The 24,176-nt window shown below is 43.4% G+C and overlaps 1 protein-coding gene across 1 annotated transcript in view; it reads right to left on the bottom strand.

Moving 5' to 3' along the window:
- Window positions 1-24,176, bottom strand: part of daam1a (dishevelled associated activator of morphogenesis 1a) — a 39,803-nt gene that overhangs the window by 6,000 nt on the left and 9,627 nt on the right. Inside the window, exons 7-18 of the mRNA XM_030724989.1 lie at window positions 23,981-24,091; window positions 14,871-14,974; window positions 14,660-14,726; window positions 14,377-14,494; window positions 14,150-14,288; window positions 13,443-13,501; window positions 12,899-13,086; window positions 12,498-12,752; window positions 7,843-7,950; window positions 7,436-7,533; window positions 6,469-6,553; window positions 6,053-6,159 (exon numbers count right to left, since the gene is read on the bottom strand). Of these exons, the coding sequence (XP_030580849.1) occupies window positions 6,053-6,159; window positions 6,469-6,553; window positions 7,436-7,533; window positions 7,843-7,950; window positions 12,498-12,752; window positions 12,899-13,086; window positions 13,443-13,501; window positions 14,150-14,288; window positions 14,377-14,494; window positions 14,660-14,726; window positions 14,871-14,974; window positions 23,981-24,091 (1,439 nt within the window). The remainder of the gene's footprint in view (window positions 1-6,052; window positions 6,160-6,468; window positions 6,554-7,435; window positions 7,534-7,842; window positions 7,951-12,497; window positions 12,753-12,898; window positions 13,087-13,442; window positions 13,502-14,149; window positions 14,289-14,376; window positions 14,495-14,659; window positions 14,727-14,870; window positions 14,975-23,980; window positions 24,092-24,176) is intronic.

The raw sequence follows: 24,176 nt of genomic DNA, 5'->3' as shown, positions 1-24,176 counted from the left end.
AAAGATGCCATATTCTGGGCATCGCCATGGCAACGCCTTACACATTACAGTATTTTCACCTGTAGGTTTTATGTTCAGGGAGATGTGGACAATGCGTGTACCAAATTTCAGGCATGTGTATGCATTTTTGAGAAAGCAAGGGTCATTTTTCCATCGCAGAAATTTCACATTTTTTCCCATAGGGATAAAATGGGGCAGTTTTGGCATCGTCATGGGAACAGCGTCCAAAATATGACATAGGTGTGATTGACTTTTTTGATCAGGCTGACATCAGCAATCTGTGTACCAAATTTCATGTATTTCGGGCAAAGTAAGCAGAAACTTTAATATGGGGGATTTTTCGCTTTTTCCCATTAGAATAAAATGGGGCATTTCGGGCTCCGCCATGGCAACGTGTTACAAAATAGAGCATGGGTGTGATTGGCTTTTTTGATGAGGATGACGTCAAGAATGTTGACACAAATTTTCATGCATTTCAGTGAAACTAAAATTGTGGACCTCTATACAAACATTTGTTTGCTTCTGTAGGGGGCGCTATTGCACCTAGAAACTTGATTCCCTAATTGTGGGTTCAGGCCAGGTCAGTAAACAAGTTATTACATTTTGAGTCTGATCGGCCAAAGATTGTGCGAACGAATGCACAAACAAAATTGCGGCGAGAGACAAAAACGAAGACCAAATTCACGCGGTTGCCATGCCAACACCGTTGAATATTCTATAAAACCTCGCACATCTTTTGATGCCCAACTTGTGAAGATGTTCCTGAGCGATTTTGGTGGCAGTCGGTTTAATGCCCTAGGACAAGTTAATTCAAGTACGAGGTGTGCAAAAATGCTGACTCTGCGCTTCACAAACTTCAATTCAAGATGGCCGACTTCCTGTTTGTTGTCCGGAGTTGGTGTAATATATTTTTTTGTTGGGTTTCACAAGATCTCCGTTTGATCCGAATTTCATGACTCTTGGGCTAACTTTACATGGCAAGGCCTCCCATAGGCGCAATGTATTTTGATTTTGACAGGGGGCGCAGTTGCACTGGTTTTTTGAGTTTTTTATTGGCGATATTAAAAAACGAAATTTTTCACCGGTCCTGAATTTTGTGCAAAAATTGGTGCGTTTTCGTAAATGTTCAGGGGGTCAAATTTGCGATCATTTGCGGAAAAGAAAAATAATAATAATAATAATTAAAGCCGCAAGCGGCGATAATAGGCCCTCGCCGGCCGCCGCCCAGGTGCTGGTGCCAATTTGAACCCAGCTTTTCCAGCCGTGCCTATTTTAGCGGGGTTTTTTTTGCTGTCACATATGAAAAACTGCAATGGATGTATTGACTTTCTCAAAGAAAAATATGCCATATTCTGGGCATCGCCATGGCAACGCCTTACACATTACAGTATTTTCACCTGTAGGTTTTATGTTCAGGGAGATGTGGACAATGCGTGTACCAAATTTCAGGCATGTGTATGCATTTTTGAGAAAGCAAGGGTCATTTTTCCATCGCAGAAATTTCACATTTTTTCCCATAGGGATAAAATGGGGCAGTTTTGGCATCTTCATGGGAACAGCGTCCAAAATATGACATAGGTGTGATTGACTTTTTTGATCAGGCTGACATCAGCAATCTGTGTACCAAATTTCATGTATTTCGGGCAAAGTAAGCAGAAACTTTAATATGGGGGATTTTTCGCTTTTTCCCATTAGAATAAAATGGGGCATTTCGGGCTCCGCCATGGCAACGTGTTACAAAATAGAGCATGGGTGTGATTGGCTTTTTTGATGAGGATGACGTCAAGAATGTTGACACAAATTTTCATGCATTTCAGTGAAACTAAAATTGTGGACCTCTATACAAACATTTGTTTGCTTCTGTAGGGGGCGCTATTGCACCTAGAAACTTGATTCCCTAATTGTGGGTTCAGGCCGGGTCAGTAAACAAGTTATTAAATTTTGAGTCTGATCGGCCAAAGATTGTGCGAACGAATGCACAAACAAAATTGCGGCGAGAGACAAAAACGAAGACCAAATTCACGCGGTTGCCATGCCAACACCGTTGAATATTCTATAAAACCTCGCACATCTTTTGATGCCCAACTTGTGAAGATGTTCCTGAGCGATTTTGGTGGCAGTCGGTTTAATGCCCTAGGACAAGTTAATTCAAGTACGAGGTGTGCAAAAATGCTGACTCTGCGCTTCACAAACTTCAATTCAAGATGGCCGACTTCCTGTTTGTTGTCCGGAGTTGGTGTAATATATTTTTTTGTTGGGTTTCACAAGATCTCCGTTTGATCCGAATTTCATGACTCTTGGGCTAACTTTACATGGCAAGGCCTCCCATAGGCGCAATGTATTTTGATTTTGACAGGGGGCGCAGTTGCACTGGTTTTTTGAGTTTTTTAATGGCGATATTAAAAAACAAAATTTTTCACCGGTCCTGAATTTTGTGCAAAAATTGGTGCGTTTTCGTAAATGTTCAGGGGGTCAAATTTGCGATCATTTGCGGAAAAGAAAAATAATAATAATTAAAGCCGCAAGCGGCGATAATAGGCCCTCGCCGGCCGCCGCCCAGGTGCTGGTGCCGATTTGAACCCAGCTTTTCCAGCCGTGCCTATTTTAGCGGGGTTTTTTTTGCTGTCACATATGAAAAACTGCAATGGATGTATTGACTTTCTCAAAGAAAAAGATGCCATATTCTGGGCATCGCCATGGCAACGCCTTACACATTACAGTATTTTCACCTGTAGGTTTTATGTTCAGGGAGATGTGGACAATGCGTGTACCAAATTTCAGGCATGTGTATGCATTTTTGAGAAAGCAAGGGTCATTTTTCCATCGCAGAAATTTCACATTTTTTCCCATAGGGATAAAATGGGGCAGTTTTGGCATCGTCATGGGAACAGCGTCCAAAATATGACATAGGTGTAATTGACTTTTTTGATCAGGCTGACATCAGCAATCTGTGTACCAAATTTCATGTATTTCGGGCAAAGTAAGCAGAAACTTTAATATGGGGGATTTTTCGCTTTTTCCCATTAGAATAAAATGGGGCATTTCGGGCTCCGCCATGGCAACGTGTTACAAAATAGAGCATGGGTGTGATTGGCTTTTTTGATGAGGATGACGTCAAGAATGTTGACACAAATTTTCATGCATTTCAGTGAAACTAAAATTGTGGACCTCTATACAAACATTTGTTTGCTTCTGTAGGGGGCGCTATTGCACCTAGAAACTTGATTCCCTAATTGTGGGTTCAGGCCGGGTCAGTAAACAAGTTATTAAATTTTGAGTCTGATCGGCCAAAGATTGTGCGAACGAATGCACAAACAAAATTGCGGCGAGAGACAAAAACGAAGACCAAATTCACGCGGTTGCCATGCCAACACCGTTGAATATTCTATAAAACCTCGCACATCTTTTGATGCCCAACTTGTGAAGATGTTCCTGAGCGATTTTGGTGCCAGTCGGTTTAATGCCCTAGGACAAGTTAATTCAAGTACGAGGTGTGCAAAAATGCTGACTCTGCGCTTCACAAACTTCAATTCAAGATGGCCGACTTCCTGTTTGTTGTCCGGAGTTGGTGTAATATATTTTTTTGTTGGGTTTCACAAGATCTCCGTTTGATCCGAATTTCATGACTCTTGGGCTAACTTTACATGGCAAGGCCTCCCATAGGCGCAATGTATTTTGATTTTGACAGGGGGCGCAGTTGCACTGGTTTTTTGAGTTTTTTAATGGCGATATTAAAAAACAAAATTTTTCACCGGTCCTGAATTTTGTGCAAAAATTGGTGCGTTTTCGTAAATGTTCAGGGGGTCAAATTTGCGATCATTTGCGGAAAAGAAAAATAATAATAATAATAATTAAAGCCGCAAGCGGCGATAATAGGCCCTCGCCGGCCGCCGCCCAGGTGCTGGTGCCGATTTGAACCCAGCTTTTCCAGCCGTGCCTATTTTAGCGGGGTTTTTTTTGCTGCCACATATGAAAAACTGCAATGGATGTATTGACTTTCTCAAAGAAAAAGATGCCATATTCTGGGCATCGCCATGGCAACACCTTACACATTACAGTATTTTCACCTGTAGGTTTTATGTTCAGGGAGATGTGGACAATGCGTGTACCAAATTTCAGGCATGTGTATGCATTTTTGAGAAAGCAAGGGTCATTTTTCCATCGCAGAAATTTCACATTTTTTCCCATAGGGATAAAATGGGGAAGTTTTGGCATCGTCATGGGAACAGCGTCCAAAATATGACATAGGTGTGATTGACTTTTTTGATCAGGCTGACATCAGCAATCTGTATACCAAATTTCATGTATTTCGGGCAAAGTAAGCAGAAACTTTAATATGGGGGATTTTTGGCTTTTTCCCATTAGAATAAAATGGGGCATTTCGGGCTCCGCCATGGCAACGTGTTACAAAATAGAGCATGGGTGTGATTGGCTTTTTTGATGAGGATGACGTCAAGAATGTTGACACAAATTTTCATGCATTTCAGTGAAACTAAAATTGTGGACCTCCATACAAACTTTTGTTTGCTTCTGTAGGGGGCGCTATTGCACCTAGAAACTTGATTCCCTAATTGTGGGTTCAGGCCGGGTCAGTAAACAAGTTATTAAATTTTGAGGCTGATCGGCCAAAGATTGTGGGAACGAATGCACAAACAAAATTGCGGCGAGAGACAAAAACGAAGACCAAATTCACGCGGTTGCCATGCCAACACCGTTGAATATTCTATAAAACCTCGCACATCTTTTGATGCCCAACTTGTGAAGATGTTCCTGAGCGATTTTGGTGGCAGTCGGTTTAATGCCCTAGGACAAGTTAATTCAAGTACGAGGTGTGCAAAAATGCTGACTCTGCGCTTCACAAACTTCAATTCAAGATGGCCGACTTCCTGTTTGTTGTCCGGAGTTGGTGTAATATATTTTTTTGTTGGGTTTCACAAGATCTCCGTTTGATCCGAATTTCATGACTCTTGGGCTAACTTTACATGGCAAGGCCTCCCATAGGCGCAATGTATTTTGATTTTGACAGGGGGCGCAGTTGCACTGGTTTTTTGAGTTTTTTAATGGCGATATTAAAAAACAAAATTTTTCACCGGTCCTGAATTTTGTGCAAAAATTGGTGCGTTTTCATAAATGTTCAGGGGGTCAAATTTGCGATCATTTGCGGAAAAGAAAAATAATAATAATAATAATAATGGAGAACGCCAACGATTCCAATAATGCGCCATTCCAGTCACCTTCATATATACGTTTTCGGAAACGTCTCGACACGACCCACGTTGTCGTGAGGTCCATGGTCAATGACGAGCGCGTTGCGCTCGTCATTGACCCAATTTCATCGCGCAAGCTAGCTCATGACGCTAACGATTTCAATTATGGGCTGCTCCATTCACCCCTATATATACGTTTTCGAGAAGCGTTCGACCTGACTTACCTTGTTTGAGGGTCCGTTGTCAAAGTCGAGCGCTTCGCGCTCGACTTTGACCTTTTTTCGTTTTTCGCGCGAGCGAATACAATAGGCTCCTCGCCGATCACTTCGTGAGGCTCGGGCCTAATAATGGAGAACGCCAACGATTCCAATAATGCGAAATTCCAGTCACCTTCATATATACGTTTTCGGAAACGTCTCGACACGACCAACGTTGTCGTGAGGTCCATGGTCAACGACGAGCGCGTTGCGCTCGTCGTTGACCCACTTTCGTCGCGCAAGCTAGCTGATGATGCTAACGATTTCAATTATGGCCTGTTCCATTCACCCCCATATATACGTTTTCGAGAAGCGTTCGACCTGACCTACCTTGTTTGAGGGTCCATTGTCAAAGTCGAGCGCTTTGCGCTCGACTTTGAGCCTTTTTCGTTTTTCGCGCGAGCGAATACAATAGGCTCCTCGCCGATCACTTCGTGAGGCTCGGGCCTAATTAAAGCCTGACTTTCATGCCCATAATGAGTGTATGTAAACTTCTGACCACGACTGCACATGTACAAGTTGCTTCCAGGCTGTGTTTTCAGAAGGACTACTGTGTGGCTGTAATTTAGTCCCTTATTTGTCACGTACCTGCTCATGTCAAACAGAAAACAATCTGCTTTGGCCATACGATCCAGCTCATGCTTGTGTTCTTCTAAGAGGTCAGTGTCACTCTTCTCAGGGACAAACTTCAGAAGCTTAACAAAAAAACACAGACGCAGTCAGTAGTTATCAGACATGTGAACCCAAAACGAATAACTGTGGTTCAATGAGAAACTGTGAGAAACTGATCCAAAAACGTCAGATAAAATTTGCATTGAATTCTGCTATGAAAATACAAAGTATAGGAGCACTAATCACCTACTGCTGTACATAAAAACAACTGGACTTTAACTGAAAAGAATGTGAATGGCTGCCATTCCCTCTTTGACAATGCAGTTTCCACAGCATTATGTCAACTCTTGTGATGGACATTGGATTGTGTTTTATGTTTATGAGTGTAACACCTGCTCCAGCATGTCTTTAGGCAAGTCTTCTTGTTCATCCATGCTGAGGATGGCATGGCGGATCTCCTCATTGGTCAATCTTAGTCTGTAAAACACACAGACATCACATTTATGTTATTTATATATATCATATACAGCCAAAAGCAGTGCCATATTTCCCAACTGAAATAAAAGTAATTAAGATCCACAGCACGTTTAACAGGACATTCCACTGCAGTGTTGCAGCAATGGCTGCAACCTACAGCTTTAAAATAATGATTAAAATACTGTCTGTAAACACAAACTCATCAGTCCAGATGTTACCACAGAACTTTGATAATTAAGCATTAAGACTTGAGACAAGGTGATTGCAATGATAGCCATCATTCCATTTATTGCTGACCTCTGCCAAGCCAAAGAGTGAGAAGAAAATGAATGGATGGTTTTTATTGAAAATGTAATGTCCCTTCCTGTTCCATATGAATTATTTATTCATCAATTAACAGTTCATTTGAATTACCCTTTTTATTCTTCATTTTATTGTCTATTAAATGATCAAATGATGATAATTTTAACTAGCTTAATGAACCTTACACCTTTTATTTAGTTTTTTGAGTTATCTAAACATCACCTTCATAGCACTAAATTTTTTAATAATATAACTTAAACTGAACACAATTGCTTCTAATGTGCCTGTAAGATCTGTGTGCGACTGTATCTCAAAATAATAATTTCTGTTTAATAAGAAACTCAAGATGATCTTGTGAATACCTATTCATTAATGGTAAATGGACTGTTATTTATACTGGATTTTTCTGCCTGTCCTATAAGGTGATTAGTCAAAAGGACTGCATGTCTGAAAGGGGAAGTGGCATTATTGGCAGAAATTTACCAAATGAGTGTCTGGAGCTGAAGAATGCACCCAGGCTCTTAATGCTAAACAGACATTCTACATTTTTATTCATTCATGGCAGCCTCACACACTGACCGTGAGAGCAGAATGTTACAGTTCTGTGCACGGCGGCCGTCGATCACTGACAGCTCCTTGACTTTCTTTGCAAAGATATGGTCGTCCTCATTACCTTTCTGTTAATACACAAAAAACAAACAGGGTAAAGTATTTTTAAAAAGTCTGCAATACCAAAATTAGAAACATTGTTTAAATGATAAAATTATTAATCTAAATCATCTTCAGTAAAAACATTAGAAAAACTTCAATATTATGTTCAATAATTTTTTTGTGTCACTGGCAAAAGTATCAAGCCATTGTGAGTTATTGTGCCAATATGAAGCCACGCTTTATTGTTAAAACTGTTTTTAGTGCTTGATTTGTGTACCTTGAGTATAGCAGGCATGTTATACCTGGTATGTTTAGTGTGAGTGTGCAGTGCAAACCTGTGGCTTTTGGTAAGCAGAGAAGGTCCTCTGGAACTCTTCCAGATCCAGAACTTTAAACACGTTGATATCATCAATCTCTTCCCATATGGTTCCTTCTATATTGCTCTGAAATGATACATTTTTTGTTTGTTTTCACCTTATATTAACTTGCACATAACTGAAACATAATTTGGACAATTTCAGAACACCTCAGTGCACTAGGCTAATGCCACTTAATATGTATTGTATTCCTAACCTTGACCAAGCAGCTAACTAGGCCTGTTGATGATGGAAGAGCATGTTCCTGTAACATCCTGGTCATGTCCATTGTATCAGTTAGAAGCTGTTTTTGTAATGTTATCAGATTTCTTTGGAAAATGGTAAAATAATAGTGTTCATCAAAATGTCACATTCCTGGGTCAGTTGCCCAGTGTTGTTGAGTTCGCACATCTGACAAGGATGCCTCCTGGGTGAGGTGTTCTGGGCATGTCCTACCGGGAGGAGGCCCCAGAGCAGACCCAGGACATGCTGGATTACATATCTCTGCTGGCCTGGGAATGTCCCCAGATGGTCTGGGATTCTCTGCACAGGTTGCTGCCCCTGGATAAGCGGAAGAAAGTGGATGCCCTGCCTTGTCAGAGACTAAATATTGCGCTTCACAGCTGGAAAAGCTGTAAATTGTGAATCCAAACTAACTCACTCAAAGACGATGGTGATTTGAATGGGCTCTCTTGAAAACTGTTTATTGTGCACCTGTACAGGCCTCCCTTGAATCTTTGTGTGTCTGAGTTTGGCTCTTCTAAGACTGTGTTAAATGTTTCTGAGCCTTTGAAAACATGTTTCTCAGCCTGCCTAGTCAGAGATTGATTTTTGTGTTGGCTATCCTGCAGTACTAGAGACTTGTTCTTTTCCACAGCGTGCACCTCCAATTTCTGAATATTGTGCATACATGCAGGTCTCTCTAGAGAATGTTTTTGTTCATCCTGGGGCCTCCCTTGAGACTGAGCACCCGACACCTGTCACTGTTCCTAATGTGAGAGTGGCCAGGGCGAAGCCTCTACTCCAGGCTCCCAAGATGGCTGAGTTTCCTGCACAGCCCCAGTTGCCTGAAGAGAGCACTATGCTCCCTGCATACTGAGTCTTCAGAGCTGCAACTTCAAGAGCCTCAGATGTTGAAGACTCTTCTGGGTCACCTGCACAGCACCAGTCTGAGCATTTTGAGTTACCTGCACTACCTGAGCATTCTCCACCTGAGTTACCAGAGCCTGCTGTGCAGCCGCAGTCGTCTGAGGAGTCAGCTGTACATCCTGCAGAGAAGCTCCAGTCATTGGGCTGAGTTTCTTCTGAGTATCCTCAGTCTCTTGACAATCCTGAGTCTTCTGACTCACTGGAGCTGGAGCTGCAGGAACCACATATCATTAGATGATATGGATGCAAGTCAGTAGCCCTAGTCCTTACTACTGGAGTCTGCCAAGCAGCCCCAGTGTCCTGAGAACCCCGACCAACCTGCATTAGAATTGTAACAACCCCAGAGTCCTGAACCTGGGTGTCTGGAGTGCATGCCAGAGGGTCTTGGTCTGCCTGAGGCTGAGGTTACACGCCGCCTGAGCCTAAGCTGTAACATCCCGAGGGGCCAGAGCCTGAGCAGCAGGGTCCCTGAGTGTCCAAAGCCGATGCCTGAGTCCAAGGGTCTGACATCGCCTGTGTCAGAGGTGCCCCATTGCTTCCAGAAACATCAGTCCCTTAGAAGGACACCTTCACTGATGTCAGCTCCTGGCCATGCCACCCAGAGGACTCTGTCATCATCATCATCATCATCATCATCATCATCATCATCATCATCATCGTAGGCCTCCAGCCAAGCCACCTAATGGTCTCTGTTGTTTGTGGCCTCTAGCCAAGCCACTGGAAGGTTTCCATCTCCTCTCTGTACACTGGCCTGCTGAGTGTACAGAGTTGCTCTGTCTTGGATGTTGCCATGACCTTCAGTACTGAGACCTTGTCTCATGGCCTGAGCGGCCCCCAGAACTGCTTTGTTTGCTCTGTCAGTTCATATGGAAGTGCTTGTATAAATGCGTGTGAATGGGTGAATGCAAATGTGTTGTATAAGTGCTTTGAGTGCTCACTCAGGGTAGAAAAGTGTTTATATAAGAACTAGTCCATTAACCATGGTTTTGTAGACCCCTAGAACAACTTTTGTTTTGGACTCTGGTGATCCCTGTTTTTCTGTTCTGTTTCAGTGGTACTCTTTTGTTTTAGCCCTCACAGCAGAGTAAGCCACTCTAACATTGTAATTCTTACATAAAAAATTGCCACCTCTCTAAAGGCTAAAAATCTGTGTGTAAAGGCTGAAACTCTGTGAAGTTGGTTAAACATAAGTACAGTAACTGATATGCTGGTAGAGGATTGTCTGCTTTTTTGTATGTAAACTGAACCACAACAGTGAGACCTTTATTATTCTTCATGTTTGGCTGCTTTCAGCACTGCTGGTATTTGTTTAGACTTTTTTGCTCCAGTTGATCTTTCAGAGTTAACTTCAATAGTTACTTCCTCCAAACCAGCAACATGTTTGTTAGATCCCATTCCTACTAGACTGTTCAAAGAAGTCTTTCCAATTATTGATGCTTCAATCTTAAAAATGATCAATCAGTCTTTATTAGTTGGCTATGTACCACAGGCCTTCAAGGTGGCTGTAATTAAACCTCTACTTTAAAAGCCATCACTTGACCCAGCTGTCTTAGCTAATTATAGGCCAATCTCCAACCTTCCTTTTCTCTCAAAGATTCTTGAAAGAGTAGTTGTAAAACAGCTAACTGATCATCTGCAGAGGAACGGTTTATTTGAAGAGTTTCAGTCAGGTTTCAGAATTCATCACAGTACAGAAACAGCATTAGTGAAGGTTACAAATGATCTTCTTAGAGCCTCTGACAGTGGACTCATCTCTGTTCTTGTCCTGTTGGACCTCAGTGCAGCTTTGATACTGTTGACCATAACATTTTATTACAGAGATTAGAGCTTGCTATAGGTATTAAAGGTACTGCACTGCAGTGGTTTGAATCATATTTATCTCATAGACTCCAATTTGTTCATGTAAATGGGGAGTCTTCTTCACACACTAAGGTTAATTATGGAGTTCCACAGGGTTCTGTGCTAGGACCAATTTTATTTACATTATACATGCTTCCCTTAGGCAGTATTATTAGAAAGCACTGCATCAATTTTCATTGTTATGCAGATGATACTCAGCTTTCCCTATCAATGAAGCCAGATGACACACATCAATTAGTTAAACTGCAGGAATGTCTTAAAGACATTAAGGCCTGGATGACCTCTAATTTCCTGCTTCTAAATTCAGATCAAACTGAAGTTCTTGTTCTCGGCCCCACAAATCTTAGAAACATGGTGTCTAACCAGATACTTACTCTGGATGGCATTACTTTGGCCTCCAGTAACACTGTGAGAAATCTTGGAGACATTTTTGACCAGGATATGTCCTTCAATGCACATATTAAACAAATATGTAGGACCGCTTTTTTGCATTTCCGCAATATTTCTAAAATTAGAAACATCCTTTCTCAGAGTGATGCTAAAAAGCTAATTCATGCATTTATTACTTCTAGGGTGGACTATTGTAATTCATTATTATCAGGCTGTCCTAAAAGCTCCCTGAAAAGCCTTCAGCTGATCCAAAATGCTGCAGCTAGAGTACTGACAGGGACTAGAAAGAGAGAGCATATTTCTCCCATATTGGCTTCTCTTCATTGGCTCCCTGTTAAATCTAGAATAGAATTTAAAATCCTTCTCCTCACCTACAAGGTCTTGAATAATCAGGCACCATCTTATCTCAAAGACCTCATAGTACCATATCACCCCAATAGAGCACTTCACTCTCAGACTGCTGGCTTACTTGTGGTTCCTAGGATACTTAAGAGTAGAATGGGAGGCAGAGCCCTCAGCTTTCAGGCGCCTCTTCTGTGGAACCAACTTCCAGCTTGGATTTGGGAGACAGACACCCTCTCTATTTTTAAGATTAGGCTTAAAACTTTCCTTTATGATAAAGCTTATAGTTAGGGCTGGATCAGGTGATCCTGAACCATCCCTTAGTTATGCTGCTATAGGCCTAGGCTGCTGGGGGGTTCACATAATGCACTGTTTCTCATTCACCTTTTTTACTTTGTTTATACTCCACTCTGCATTTAATCATTAATTGATATTAATCTCTGGCTCTCTTCCACAGCATGTCTTTCTCTCCCCTCAGCCCAACCGGTCGCGGCAGATGACTGCCCCTCCCTGAGCCTGGTTCTGCTGGAGGTTTCTTCCTGTTAAAAGGGAGTTTTTCCTTTCCACTGTCGCCAATTGCTTGCTCATAGGGGGTCGTTTTGACTGTTGGGTTTTCTCTGTATTATTGTAGGGTCTTTACCCACAATACAAAGCGCCTTGAGGCGACAGTTTGTTGTGATTTGGCTTTATATAAATAAAATTGAATTGAAATTGAATTGAATTGAATTTGTGCTGTTTACCCCAGTAAGAAAAACTCTACTAAATAGAGAACAATTTGAAAACTATCAGCAGCTGTGCAGAACTATCTGTTTCTATTGTAGTAGTGAAACAGTAGCAACAGTAATAGATTTACTATGAGTTGTGCCAGCACGCCTGATAGTAAGTAAAAATACCTCAGGGAGTTTGCACCAATTGAATGACTTCAGTGGGTTAGGTGGCTGAGGAATGTTCTTCTTCTGGGCAGCTGCTAGTGAAGCTCCAGGAGGAAGAGGAGGAGCAAATGGAGCCATTCCAAAGCATGGGGGGGCACCTGGAAGAGGGGGTGGTGGTGGAGGGGGAGCAGGAGAAGGAGTAGGAATAGATGGAAGTGGACCAGGAGGAACCAAACCATTGGATATCACTGGTGGTCCTCCTGGAACACTGGAGGTCTAATAAGTAAAAAGAGAAAATAATCAAACAATCATGGTGATGCTGTGATTTTTCCAGCTAGTAGATTTTTCCATATGACAAACAAATATAACACTTCAAAATTGTATTGTGACTGAAACTGGCTAAAATTTGTCATTGAACATACAGAGATTAATTGCTGGAGCTGAGTAAATAGTTCTGTAACTTGCTGCTTAGCTTGCTTGTGGTCATTGCTCTCTCGTTTCAGTTTGTCTTTCAGGTTGTTCAGCATTAACAGCACATCTTCTTTCTCTTTGTTCTTCACTTCACATGTCCTCTCCTTCTTTTCAAAAAGCTCCTTTAAGTTCTGATACTCTGGGAACAGAAAATGGCACTTTGTTATTGCTTATTTAAGGAATACTTCTTGAATGCAGAGCTGCTTATCATTTAGTATTAAGCTGGGTTCTTAATATGGATTTGCCAAGATCCTGCCATGCTAAATCATACCAAGTCATAGACACTTTATTATAAGTCAATTTCTTATTTAAAAATTGAATTTTTCTTAGGTTTTGTTTGGTTTTGTTCATCTGTGGATGTTCAGCTGCAGTGAACATGCATCTTCATAATGACCAGTCCAGCCATGAGCTGCAGTTTGCATTAAACACAATGCATGGTTTAATTCTTCTCTACACACATAAGAAAAATAAATGTAATCATGTCTGTGTGCATACCTTTTCTCATTTTATCAGCTTGTTCTTTCCACTGTTTATGTTCATTCTCCTTGACCAGCCTATAAACACAAATGAACACATACACGACCTGAATTTGTCTTCCAAACAGAGCGACCGCCAATTTCAGAAAAGAAAAGAAATATGACTACAAGTTTTTTAATTTATTCAACTTACATGAACGACTTGTTGACTCAAGTTTGATCAACCTTATCATGATATCTTGGGTTTATCAAATTTAGGATTACTATTTAGACCAACTAACATTAAACTTATGTTATGTTGTTTTCCTCTTGTTTTCCTCTTGATATATATATATATATATATATATATATATATATATATATATATATATATATATATATATATATATATTTGGGGGAGCGGTAATATGGAATGAATATAGAAACTCTGCCTTGGTTAGTTAATTCTGCCTTTGTTGGTCCATGATGTTCTTGCAAAAGAGGTTCACTTTGTGATTAAGTAAAGGTTAAAAAAAAAACATGGGCCTAAAAATTGATAATGAGCATAAGTTTGATTTCTTAGAAGCGTCTACAATTGTGTCTGTTTAATATGCTAATTTTATTATCTGTGTCAAAGTAAAAACAAACTATAAACACTGTAAGTTCTCCTCATGTCATTTTACAAAACAGTAAGGAAAGAGCCGTATTTTTAAATGCTCTAATAATGTAGAAACAAGGAAACCTTACATGCAGACTGTATTCTTCACTTTGAAGTCCTCCAGTGGAGCCACATCTGGGTTTTCACCTTTGTCTGTTTGCAGAACCAGCTGCTGCACTATCCGGTCCAACAGAACCCAGTACTGAAGTGAAGTACTGCTCCTCTTATCTGCAGACACAAAGAGACACGTCAACATATTGAGAAAATCCTACAGACATCATTATTTCATGGTCACTGAAAAAAATAACAGGCCTACATGGCGTCATGAGACAGCGCTGCAGTACAGACAGGAGGTGAGGGTAAGCTTCAGTGTGGTTCAAATTCTTCTTGATCAGCGCGAACATCTGGCTGGCACTTTTAGTTTCTATATGCTCCTGATGGAAGGCCCAGATTAATAATACATTACACATATAAACATACATAAATGTTATATTTTATTATTTTGAACTTGCAATTAAAATATGCACCATGTGAAGTGTGTAAAACTGATTATGCTTTGTTTTAAAAATCAACATAATGGAAGCGAGGATGTGACTTACAACATCAAACTGTTTGGACATCAGAAACTCATCTTCATTTCTCAATAACTCAAAGAAGTTCAGATGCCTGGAAGACAATATTACCTTCAACAGTGAACTCAGAAAGCAATTTAAAACAAAGTTTGTCAAAGTTCTCGTAACTTGTATTTTCCATCTCATATCTCATGATGGTGTTTTTCTAATCTTGCACCCTTTGGTGCTCCTGATGTACCTTTCTAGGGTGGCATTCTCATGGGAACGCAGTTTGTCGATGACTGGCTGAATTCCCAACATTAGAAACTCGTAGCGCAAATGTATACGGAACTCCAGACTGCTCTGAATTAAAAAGAATAATAATTCTTGGTTAGACAATAAAAACAAACAATCAAACAAACAAAAACAAAAACAAAAAACAGATGATGAAACATTAAGTGAATTTAGCAATGTAGTTTCTCTTGGTGGATTTGCAGATACAAACAGATCAAATTAAACAACACATTTTTCTGGTGTGACCATTTAGCAGAATGCCAATTCAGTACTCTACAAATATATGGAGTTTTTATTTCTGAGGGATGGAAACAGAAAGCATCAAGAAGAAACACTAGGGAGACCAAGGAAAATAAATCTATATGGGCTATCTATGATACAGTATACCATGTATTTAGTACTACTCCGTGAATTGCCACCTTATCATGGTGGAGCAATTTGTGTGTCCCGGTGATCCCAGGATCTATGTTGTCCAGGTGCTTTTGCTCCTTGTGTTATGAAGGCTGGTTAATACTCTGGTAAGAACTGTGTAAAAGTCACTGTGGCGCATTTGGTTAGAAATGCTCGAGAGGATGTATAGTCCAATAGTCTGTGTGTCTGTGTCTTTAGGATGGCAAATGAGATGTGCAAATGCAACCAGGGTGTGTGGGTGTGTCTGTGTAATCTGAGCCAAGCAGGACGACAGAATGGACCCAACTGAACGCTGTCAGTGTCAACACTTTGACGTGTTTATATTTCCTTTGCAGCCATCTTCACAGGATAGGTGCATTCTGCTAAACCTAACTGCTCTGCAGTGATGGCTCCAGATATCTCACATGTCTTGCATGGCTGGCCATCAGGGGATATAGAGAATGACACAGATGATCCATGGATCACTCTAAGGTCCCGATGCACTGTCCTCAGAGGGAGGTCTTCAGGCTCTCCCTACAACTGCAGGGTCTTTGCTGCCTGGGAAAGCAGGATTGTGCACTCCAAGCCATTGTCCAATATAGCGTAGGCTTCCATATGCTGTCTACCATCACATGGGGTCACTTTGCTCACTCTCAGCATCACTGGGCTGCAGCCTGACCGTCGATCGAGGTAGAACACATCATTCCACCGGGGAGCAGGGCTATGGTCCAGAACAGGCAGGGCATCCAGGCACTTCCCTTTACATTACCTGCACGTAGTTTTATGTGGACACTTGGCCGCCTGGTGATCATGTCCATAGCGCCAATGCTTCTTGTTAGCTTTCACCCATGTGATCTTCTGCTCTGTGGTCAGCTGACTGATATTGGAGCACTGATTCAAATAGTGTTCAGAGTTGGAGCAGTATGGACAATACTCCTGGTTTTTCTGTGGGTTCTGTGGGTCTGTGGGATCCACTTCGACACCACCTTTGAGAGTGTCACGCACCATTTCCTTCATCCTCAGCTCGTACTCTAACCATTCTGCGAAATTCAGCAGCGCAGTGATGCGGCTGTGCTGTGGGTACAGGTATCTCTTATGTCACCCAAACTGAAGTTCAATATGGCCACTCTCTCCAAGCTGATCAAGCATTCCCACTAGTGCCCGCACATGCAGTGTAAACCTCTTAAATGCACAGGTGTCATTGGTGCAGATACTAGTGGCTTCCACCAGTTCTGCAATGCATCTCAAAGCCAGCTGGTGTGGTTGTCCATAATGTTTGGTGAGAGACACCATTGTGTGAGAATATAGCTGCCTTGAGTTGGTATAGGAGCCTGCAATCAGAAGATGCCACCTACAGGAGGACTGCACAGGCCAGAGTTCACAGGTGTGGCTGCTAGAGGTCGCTCTGATCGCTTGCCCCTTCTCTCCATGTGCTTAGTGAGCTCCTCTATCCTGTAGTCATGTGCTACTGCAAACAGCACTGGTTTGGGGCTGCATCTTCAATGAGAGGGGGCTGTAGTGACCAGTCATCCTCATCTTCCTCAATTATAGTAGGTGGTGTAGTGGTGGACAACTGCCGGTGTGGCAGAGGTGGTGGGGGGAGGCTAATGCCTGCTTCTCATAATGGCAGTGGGTGACAGCATAATCCTCAAACCAGGTTGGAGGCCTTCTCACCCTTTTGGGCCAGACATCTCCTGCATAGCTAGACTTCTCAGTATACATCCTTACTTCATCCACACTGACTTCCCTCTCCCGGGTTTCGGCACCACTTTGTTATGAAGGCTGGTTAATCCTCTGGTAAGAACTTTGTAGAAGTCACTGTGGTGCATTCAGTTAGAAATGCTCAAGAGAATGTACAGTCCAATAGTCAGTTTATTTAGAATGGTACATGAGATATACAAATGCATCCAGGGTGTGTGGTTACTTGTAATCCCAGAATGCTAACATCACTTATATGTCCAGTACACTTCCCACTTCAGTCCACGGTCCTGCCACTCTGGCCACAGGGCGCCTACAGGGACAGCATACCCAGGCTCAAACTCTGACTGGCTGCATGACAGCATGACCCAATGACCACAATGGGAGGCTCACGTGCACAGTTTCAGCTTAACCATCAGTCCTTCATTACACCTTGACAGGATCTCCCATGGCAAATTGGTCCTGGGTGAGTGGCCAGGCAAAAGCGCATTTTCAACGACCCTTATGGAAATGACATCAAGGGAACTGTTTACCAGGGAAGTGTTACTGGGGCCCCACCCTGGAACCAGGCCTGGGAAGGGATCTTGAGGGAGACCATTTGGCAGCCTGACATTAGCTAATGGTGCCTGGCTGGGTGCAGCCCCAAGAGGAGACACAGGCCCACCCACCTGTAGGAGGCCTTATAGGGGTCAGGTGCAATGTGTGTTAGGTGGAGGCCAAGGGCATAAGCCCTGGTAGACCAATCCCTGGCTATCGAGGCTGGCTATTGGGACATGGAATGTCACCTCTCTGGTAAGGAAGGAGCCTGAGATAGTGTGTGAGGCTGAGAGAAATTGGCTAGATATAGTCAGGCTCACTTCAACACATGGCCTGGGCTCTGGAATCAGTCTGGAGGTGCTCTCAGTGACAAGTGGCGAGCTGGGATGGGTATTCTTGTATTCCCTCAGCTTGCAGTCTGTATGTTGGAATTTTCACTGGTGGATGAGAGGGTTGCTTCTGGTGCCTAAACGTAGAGTGAGGGTGTGCTCGGAATGCCTGACAGAGGCCCCAGTCTGCAAGATCTTCAACTCTCACCTTCAAAAGAGCTTTGACAGCATTCCGAGTCGGCGTGGGTTGTATGGTTTTCCATTAGGTCCTTGTACCAGGTAATCAAATCCAATTCAATTAAGACTATAAGACTCAATAAAACTGTGGTCTGATGACTGCAGTGAGGCCCTAAGAGACTGTTTTGAATGTACAGACTGGCAAGAACTCTGCAGGCCTTACGGTGAGGACATCGACGCCCTCACCCACTGCATCACAGACTACATGAACTTCTGTGTGGAGAACACTGTGCCAACCAAGAAGGTACGGTGCTTCTCCAACAATAAACCGTGGGTGACCCCAGAGCTGAAAGGCCCTGCTGAATGAGAAGAAGAGGGCCTTCAGATCTGGAGGCAAGGAGGAACTGAGGAGAGTACAAAAGGATGTGAAATACAAGATCCGGAGAGGCAAAGAGAGCTTCAGGAGGAAGATGGAGGAACAGCTCCAACATAACAAAGTCCGAGAAGTCTGGAGAAAAATGAAAAAAATCTCTGGCCACTTTGAGGACAATGGAGGAGCCACAGTGTCTACTGACCGGGGGTGGGCTAACGACCTGAATCTGTTTTTCAATAGATTTGACTCTGGGTCGTTGACCACCTCCCCCACCCCTCAGCTCCCATCTGCCCCCCTCCGTATGCTGACCCCCCTCTCTCCTGGTGTAGTGCTACCATTGCCTGCACTTTCCTCACCCTCACCCACAGCGGAGCCAGCCCCATCACCCACCCCACCCCAGCTTCACATCCACCTCACAGCTGATCAGGTGAGAAGTCAGCTCAGGAAGACGAAGATCAGGAAGGCAGCGGGTCAGGATGGAATCAGCTCCAGACTGTTCAGGGACTGTGCAGACCAGCTCTGTCAGGTGGTCCTGCACATCATCAACCTGAGCCTGAATCTGGAGAGGGTTCCTGAACTGTGGAAGACTTCCTGCATAGTTCCAGTGCCAAAGATCGCACAGCCCAGGGAGTCCAACAACTATAGACCTGTGGCCTGACCTCTCACCTGATTAAGACCATGGAGAGGCTCATCCTGAACCTCCTCCGACCACTGGTGAGCTCAGCGCTGGACCCCCTGCAGTTCGCCTACCAGCCCGGCATTGGGGTGGACGATGCCGTCATCTACCTGCTGCACAGATCCCCTCTCACCTAGAGCAGGCGGGGAACACTGTGAGGGTCATGTTCTTTGACTTTTCCAGTGCTTTCAACACCATCCAGCCTGCACTGTTGAGAGGGAAGATGGAGGGAGCCAGAGTGGACAGTCAGCTCACCGCATGGACCATCAACTACCTCACCAACAGACCACAGTATGTGAGGTGCCATGACTGTGTGTCTGATGTGGTAGTCTGCAGCACGGGGGCGCCACAGGGCACGGTCCTCTCACCCTTTCTGTTCAGTCTGTACACCTCAGACTTCAGGTACAACTCGGACCACTGCCACCTACAGAAATTCTCAGATGATACGGCCATCATCGGATGTGTATCAGATGGGAACGACGAGGAATACAGGGGGGTCATCAGTGACTTTGTCAGCTGGTGTGAGAACAACGCCCTCCAAATCAACGCCAGCAAGATGAAGGAGATGGTCATAGATTTCAGGAGGAAGCCACCCCCTACAGCACCGGTGAACCTCCAGGGAAAGGACATTGAGACAGTGGTCTCCTACAAGTACCTGGGTGTTCATCTCAATAACAAGCTGGACTGGACTACAAACACAGACGTCCTGTATAAGAAGGGCCAGAGTCGACTCCACCTGCTGAGGAGACTGAGGTCCTTTGGTGTCTGCAGGACTCTGTTAAAGACCTTTTATGACTCAGTGGTAGCATCTGCCCTTTTCTATGCAGTGGCCTGCTGGGGGGGGTGGATGCACCGAAAGGGACAGGAGCAGGATTGACAAACTGGTGCGGAGGTCCAGCTCTGTGCTGGGATGTCCTCTGGAGCCTGTGATGGTGATGGGTGAGAGGAGGATGTTAGCAAAGCTGACATCCATCATGAACAACCCCCATCACCCTCTGCATGAGACCGTGGGTGAGCTGAGCAGCTCCTTCAGTCAGAGACTGAAACATCCTCGCTGCAGGAAGGAGCGCTTTCGCAGGTCATTCATCCAAACAGCAGTTAGACTGTATAACACATCATAATGTCTTGAGTCACTTGGACACTTTACCTCCTCTGCCATCACTTTATCCATACAGTCCAGATACATTTTATTTATTACACTCACCCATATAATGCATACTGTGTATGCTGTGTACCTTACCTGCTACAAATGTATATAATGTTTTGATATCTGTATATAGTGTTTTGATGTGTGTGTATATATGTGTATATGTACATGTGCGTATTGACATTGATATATATATTTTATGTATATAGTGCTATGTATATGTGTATAGTGTTTTTCTATTTTATTCTATTTTATTTTATTCTATTCTATTTTTAGTTCATTTTTTTACTCATCCTTTACATTCTTCTCTGTACTGAGCTGCTGTAATCATTAAAGTTTTATCTTATCTTAAATTTTATTTATATAGCACCAAATCACAACAAACAGTCACCTCAAGGCACTTTGTATTGTGGGTAAAGACCCTACAATAATTACAGAGAAAACCCAACAGTCAAAACGACCCCCTGTGCGCAGCACTTGGTGATAGTGAGAAGGAAAAACTCCCTTTTAACAGGAAAAAACCTCCAGCAGAACCAAGCTCAGGGAGGGGCTGGGGGGGGGCTGGGGGGGGGGGGGGGGGGGGGGGGGGGGGGCAGGACAAAAGACACACTGTGGAAGAGAGCCAGAGATTAATAATAACTAAAGATTAAATACAGAGTGAGGTTTCAACAGAATAAAAAGAGGTGAATGAAAAGAAACACTCAGTGCATCATGGGAACCCCCCGAGCAGACTAGGCCTATAGCAGCATAACTAAGGGAGGGTTCAGGGTCACCTGATTCAGCCCTAACTATAAGCTTGATCATAAAGGAAAGTTTTAAGCCTAATCTTAAAATAGAGAGGGTGTCTGTCTCCTGAATCCAAGCTGGAAGCTGGTTCCACAGAAGAGGGGCCTGAAAGCTGAGGGCTCTGCCTCCCATTCTACTCTTAAGTATCCTAGGAACCACAAGTAAGCCAGCAGTCTGAGAGTGAAGTGCTCTTTTGGGGGTGATACGGTACTATGAGGTCTTTGAGATAAGATGGTGCCTGATTATTGAAGACCTTGTATGTGAGGAGAAGGATTTTAAATTCTATTCTTCTGTGCTTGGTGGCAGATGAGAAATGAGAGAGTGTAGCAGGATCTTGCCAAGCTAATAACTGCATTTGTGTCACATAGAAATTATGTCAAGTGATTTCAGCTCATGTTGCTATATTGACTCCACCTAAATTGAGGTGGTTTGCAATTGTAATGGAAACAAAAATAACTGTGTTGGGTCGAGTTGAGTCATGCTGAGCAGGCACTAGAAATGGGGCAATAGAGTCCATATGGCTCATGTTCTCCACCTCCATTGTTGAGGCTGCTGCTCAGAGGGGCGGCTGCAAGGTGGTTGGTGACAGAGGGTATGCTTCACCTATTGGTGGATCACACTCCTCAGCCTCCTTGTGAATATCCAGCCAGGATGCTGGAAAGGAGGATCCATCTGCTAGTTGAACCTTTGATCCAAATGGATCAGGTTCATCCTGCCATTCAGTCCCTGTACAACCACAGCAAGAACCTGGTCCGTATTGCTGGCAATAAGTCGGACTCCTTTCCTGTGGGTGTTATACTCCTCCTGGGCTGCCTTTTGTCACTGTTTTGGTTCATAATTTTTATGGACAGAATTTCTAGGTGTAGCCAAGTGGCACAAGGCTTCTGCTTTTGTCGTCCCAGAATCTGATCTCTGCTTTTTGAGAATGATGCGGTCCTGTTGGCTTCATCATGTGATGACCTCCAGCTCGCACTGGAACTGTTTGAGTGTAAAGGGGCTGGCATGAGAATTAGCACCTGAGGCCCAGGGGTGCAGCTATATACTTTCTGAGGTCAGCGTCGTGCCACTGTTATTGATCATATCATTATGCACAACTGTTGAATACAGAAAACGATGACTACAGACATAATTTCTCCACATAGCTTTGCCCCCCCCCCGTGCCGTGCCCCTACGCATTGCATATAGTGCATACCCACTTTTTGCGCCACTGCTGAGGCCCACGGAGTGCGAATCTAGCTCAGGGACGAGTTGCTGCCCCAAGTGGAGGATCTTGTAGTCTTGTTCACAAGTGATGGGAGAAGACAGCAGGAGATTGAGAGATGGATTGGGGCTGCATCTACAGTGATGCAGATGCTGTAGTGTTTGTTGTGGTGAAGAGGAAGCTGAGTGTGAAAGGGAAACTGTTGCTTTACCGGTCAATCTACGTCCCTACCCTCACCTATGGTCACGAGCTTTGGGTAGTGACCAAATGAACGGTATCACGAATACAAGCAGCAGAAAGGAGCTTCCTATGAAGGGTGGCTGGCCTCTCCCTTAGAGATAAGGTGAGGAGTGCAGCCATTCAGGAGGGGCTCAAAGTAGAGCTGCTGCTCCTCCGCATTGAAAGTTGAGGTGGTTCGGGCATCTGACTAGGATGTGGAACCCTCTTGGGTGAGCTGTTCTGGGCGTGTCCTACCAGGAAGAGGCCCTGGGGCCGACCCAGGACACGCTGGAAAGATTATATCTCTTGGCTGGCCTGGCAACTCCTTAATCTTCTCTCAGATGAGCTGGAGGTTTCATGGTCCTGGGCTGTTTTGTGTTTATATTTTACTGAGTTTTGTTATTTCCTAGTTTGTTATGATTTACATTTTGATTCCTGGTTTCCTTTGGTCCTGTCTCCCTGTGTCTGTGTTCTTGTGTCTGTCTTGTCCTTTTGTCGTGACCTGACCTCTTGTTTTCATATTGGATTTTCTTGCCAGTGTTGTGTCCAGTCTGCGTCTCTGTCCCATGTCTGTGTCTCTCTTTGTCCCTGTTTAGTTTTCTGTGTGCCAGTCCCCTTGTCAAGTCTGCACATACCTTGTTTAGTAACTTCCTGTTTTATTTTGACAGTCCTGTGTTCCCCGTACTTTGTGTTTAATTTTGCTTCCCCTGTTATTAGTTTCATTTGCTTCACCTGCTGTTTCCTCTTGCCCTGATTACCTGATGTGTATTTAAACCCTAACTTTTCTCCTGTTCATTGTTGTGTTGTTGATGATTCCGGTTGTGTGTCTTTCTGTTCCCTTAGTTTTAGTTCTGGCTTCTGTTCCAGTCCAGTTTATTTGCACCATTTTCCCTTTTTCAATAAACCTCATTTAAGTTCCTTTCCCTGTTTCTGAGTCCTGCATTTGGGGTCCACCTTTTCCTGCCTGCCACAGCAACCATGACAGGAGGAGGTGGAGATCTTGGCTTCTCTGCTTAGGCTGCTGCCCCCGTGACCTGGTCCTGGTTAGGAAATATAAACAAACAGATTCTTGGATGATATCATGCTGAGGATAAGCGGAAGAAAATGGATGTATTTTCTATTCCTCAACTGCATTGAATTGTCTTGTCTTTGTAGCCAAAGTCTGCAATACCTCTGTGCCTCTGAGGTTTAGTTTTATAAGTGAGAAGCAGACGTGAAGTGGGGAGTATATTTTTTCAGCAGGACACACACGCACACACATTGATAAATTCACAATAGAAAATAGTCTACGATAAGATAAGATGATAAGCCCCCCCTGGTATGACTTATAGAAATGATTGGTTTAAATTTTTGGGTGTGAGAGCTGAATTTTCTATATTCTGCTTCTGAAGTGGGGTATGCCAAAGAAAGAAAGGAAAGAAAATGAGAACATAAATTATGACAGAGAAAGCATTTAGCATGATCAACTGATGTTACTCAAAATAGGGTTCCCTGCAGTTTAAGTTTAAGTTGCAGCTTTAAGGAAGACACACAGTTGTCCACCTTTCCTGCTCCCTGGCTGAGCACAGCGTTGATGAAGGACATGATGGCAGTCTTCAGATTAACATCTTCTCTGAAGTGGCCTGTAGACCTGTCCAAGTCAATAACCAGGTTCTGCAGTCAAAACAGAAAATATTCATGCTAGATCATTATAGAGCATAAAAAGTTAAGTGTAGCCTGAAAACTTTTAATAAAGTTA

The sequence above is a fragment of the Archocentrus centrarchus genome, unplaced genomic scaffold, assembly GCF_007364275.1.
Source record: "Archocentrus centrarchus isolate MPI-CPG fArcCen1 unplaced genomic scaffold, fArcCen1 scaffold_44_ctg1, whole genome shotgun sequence".
In the NCBI taxonomy this organism is placed as follows: Eukaryota; Metazoa; Chordata; class Actinopteri; order Cichliformes; family Cichlidae; genus Archocentrus; species Archocentrus centrarchus.
This window is presented reverse-complemented; position numbering and strand designations above follow the sequence as displayed.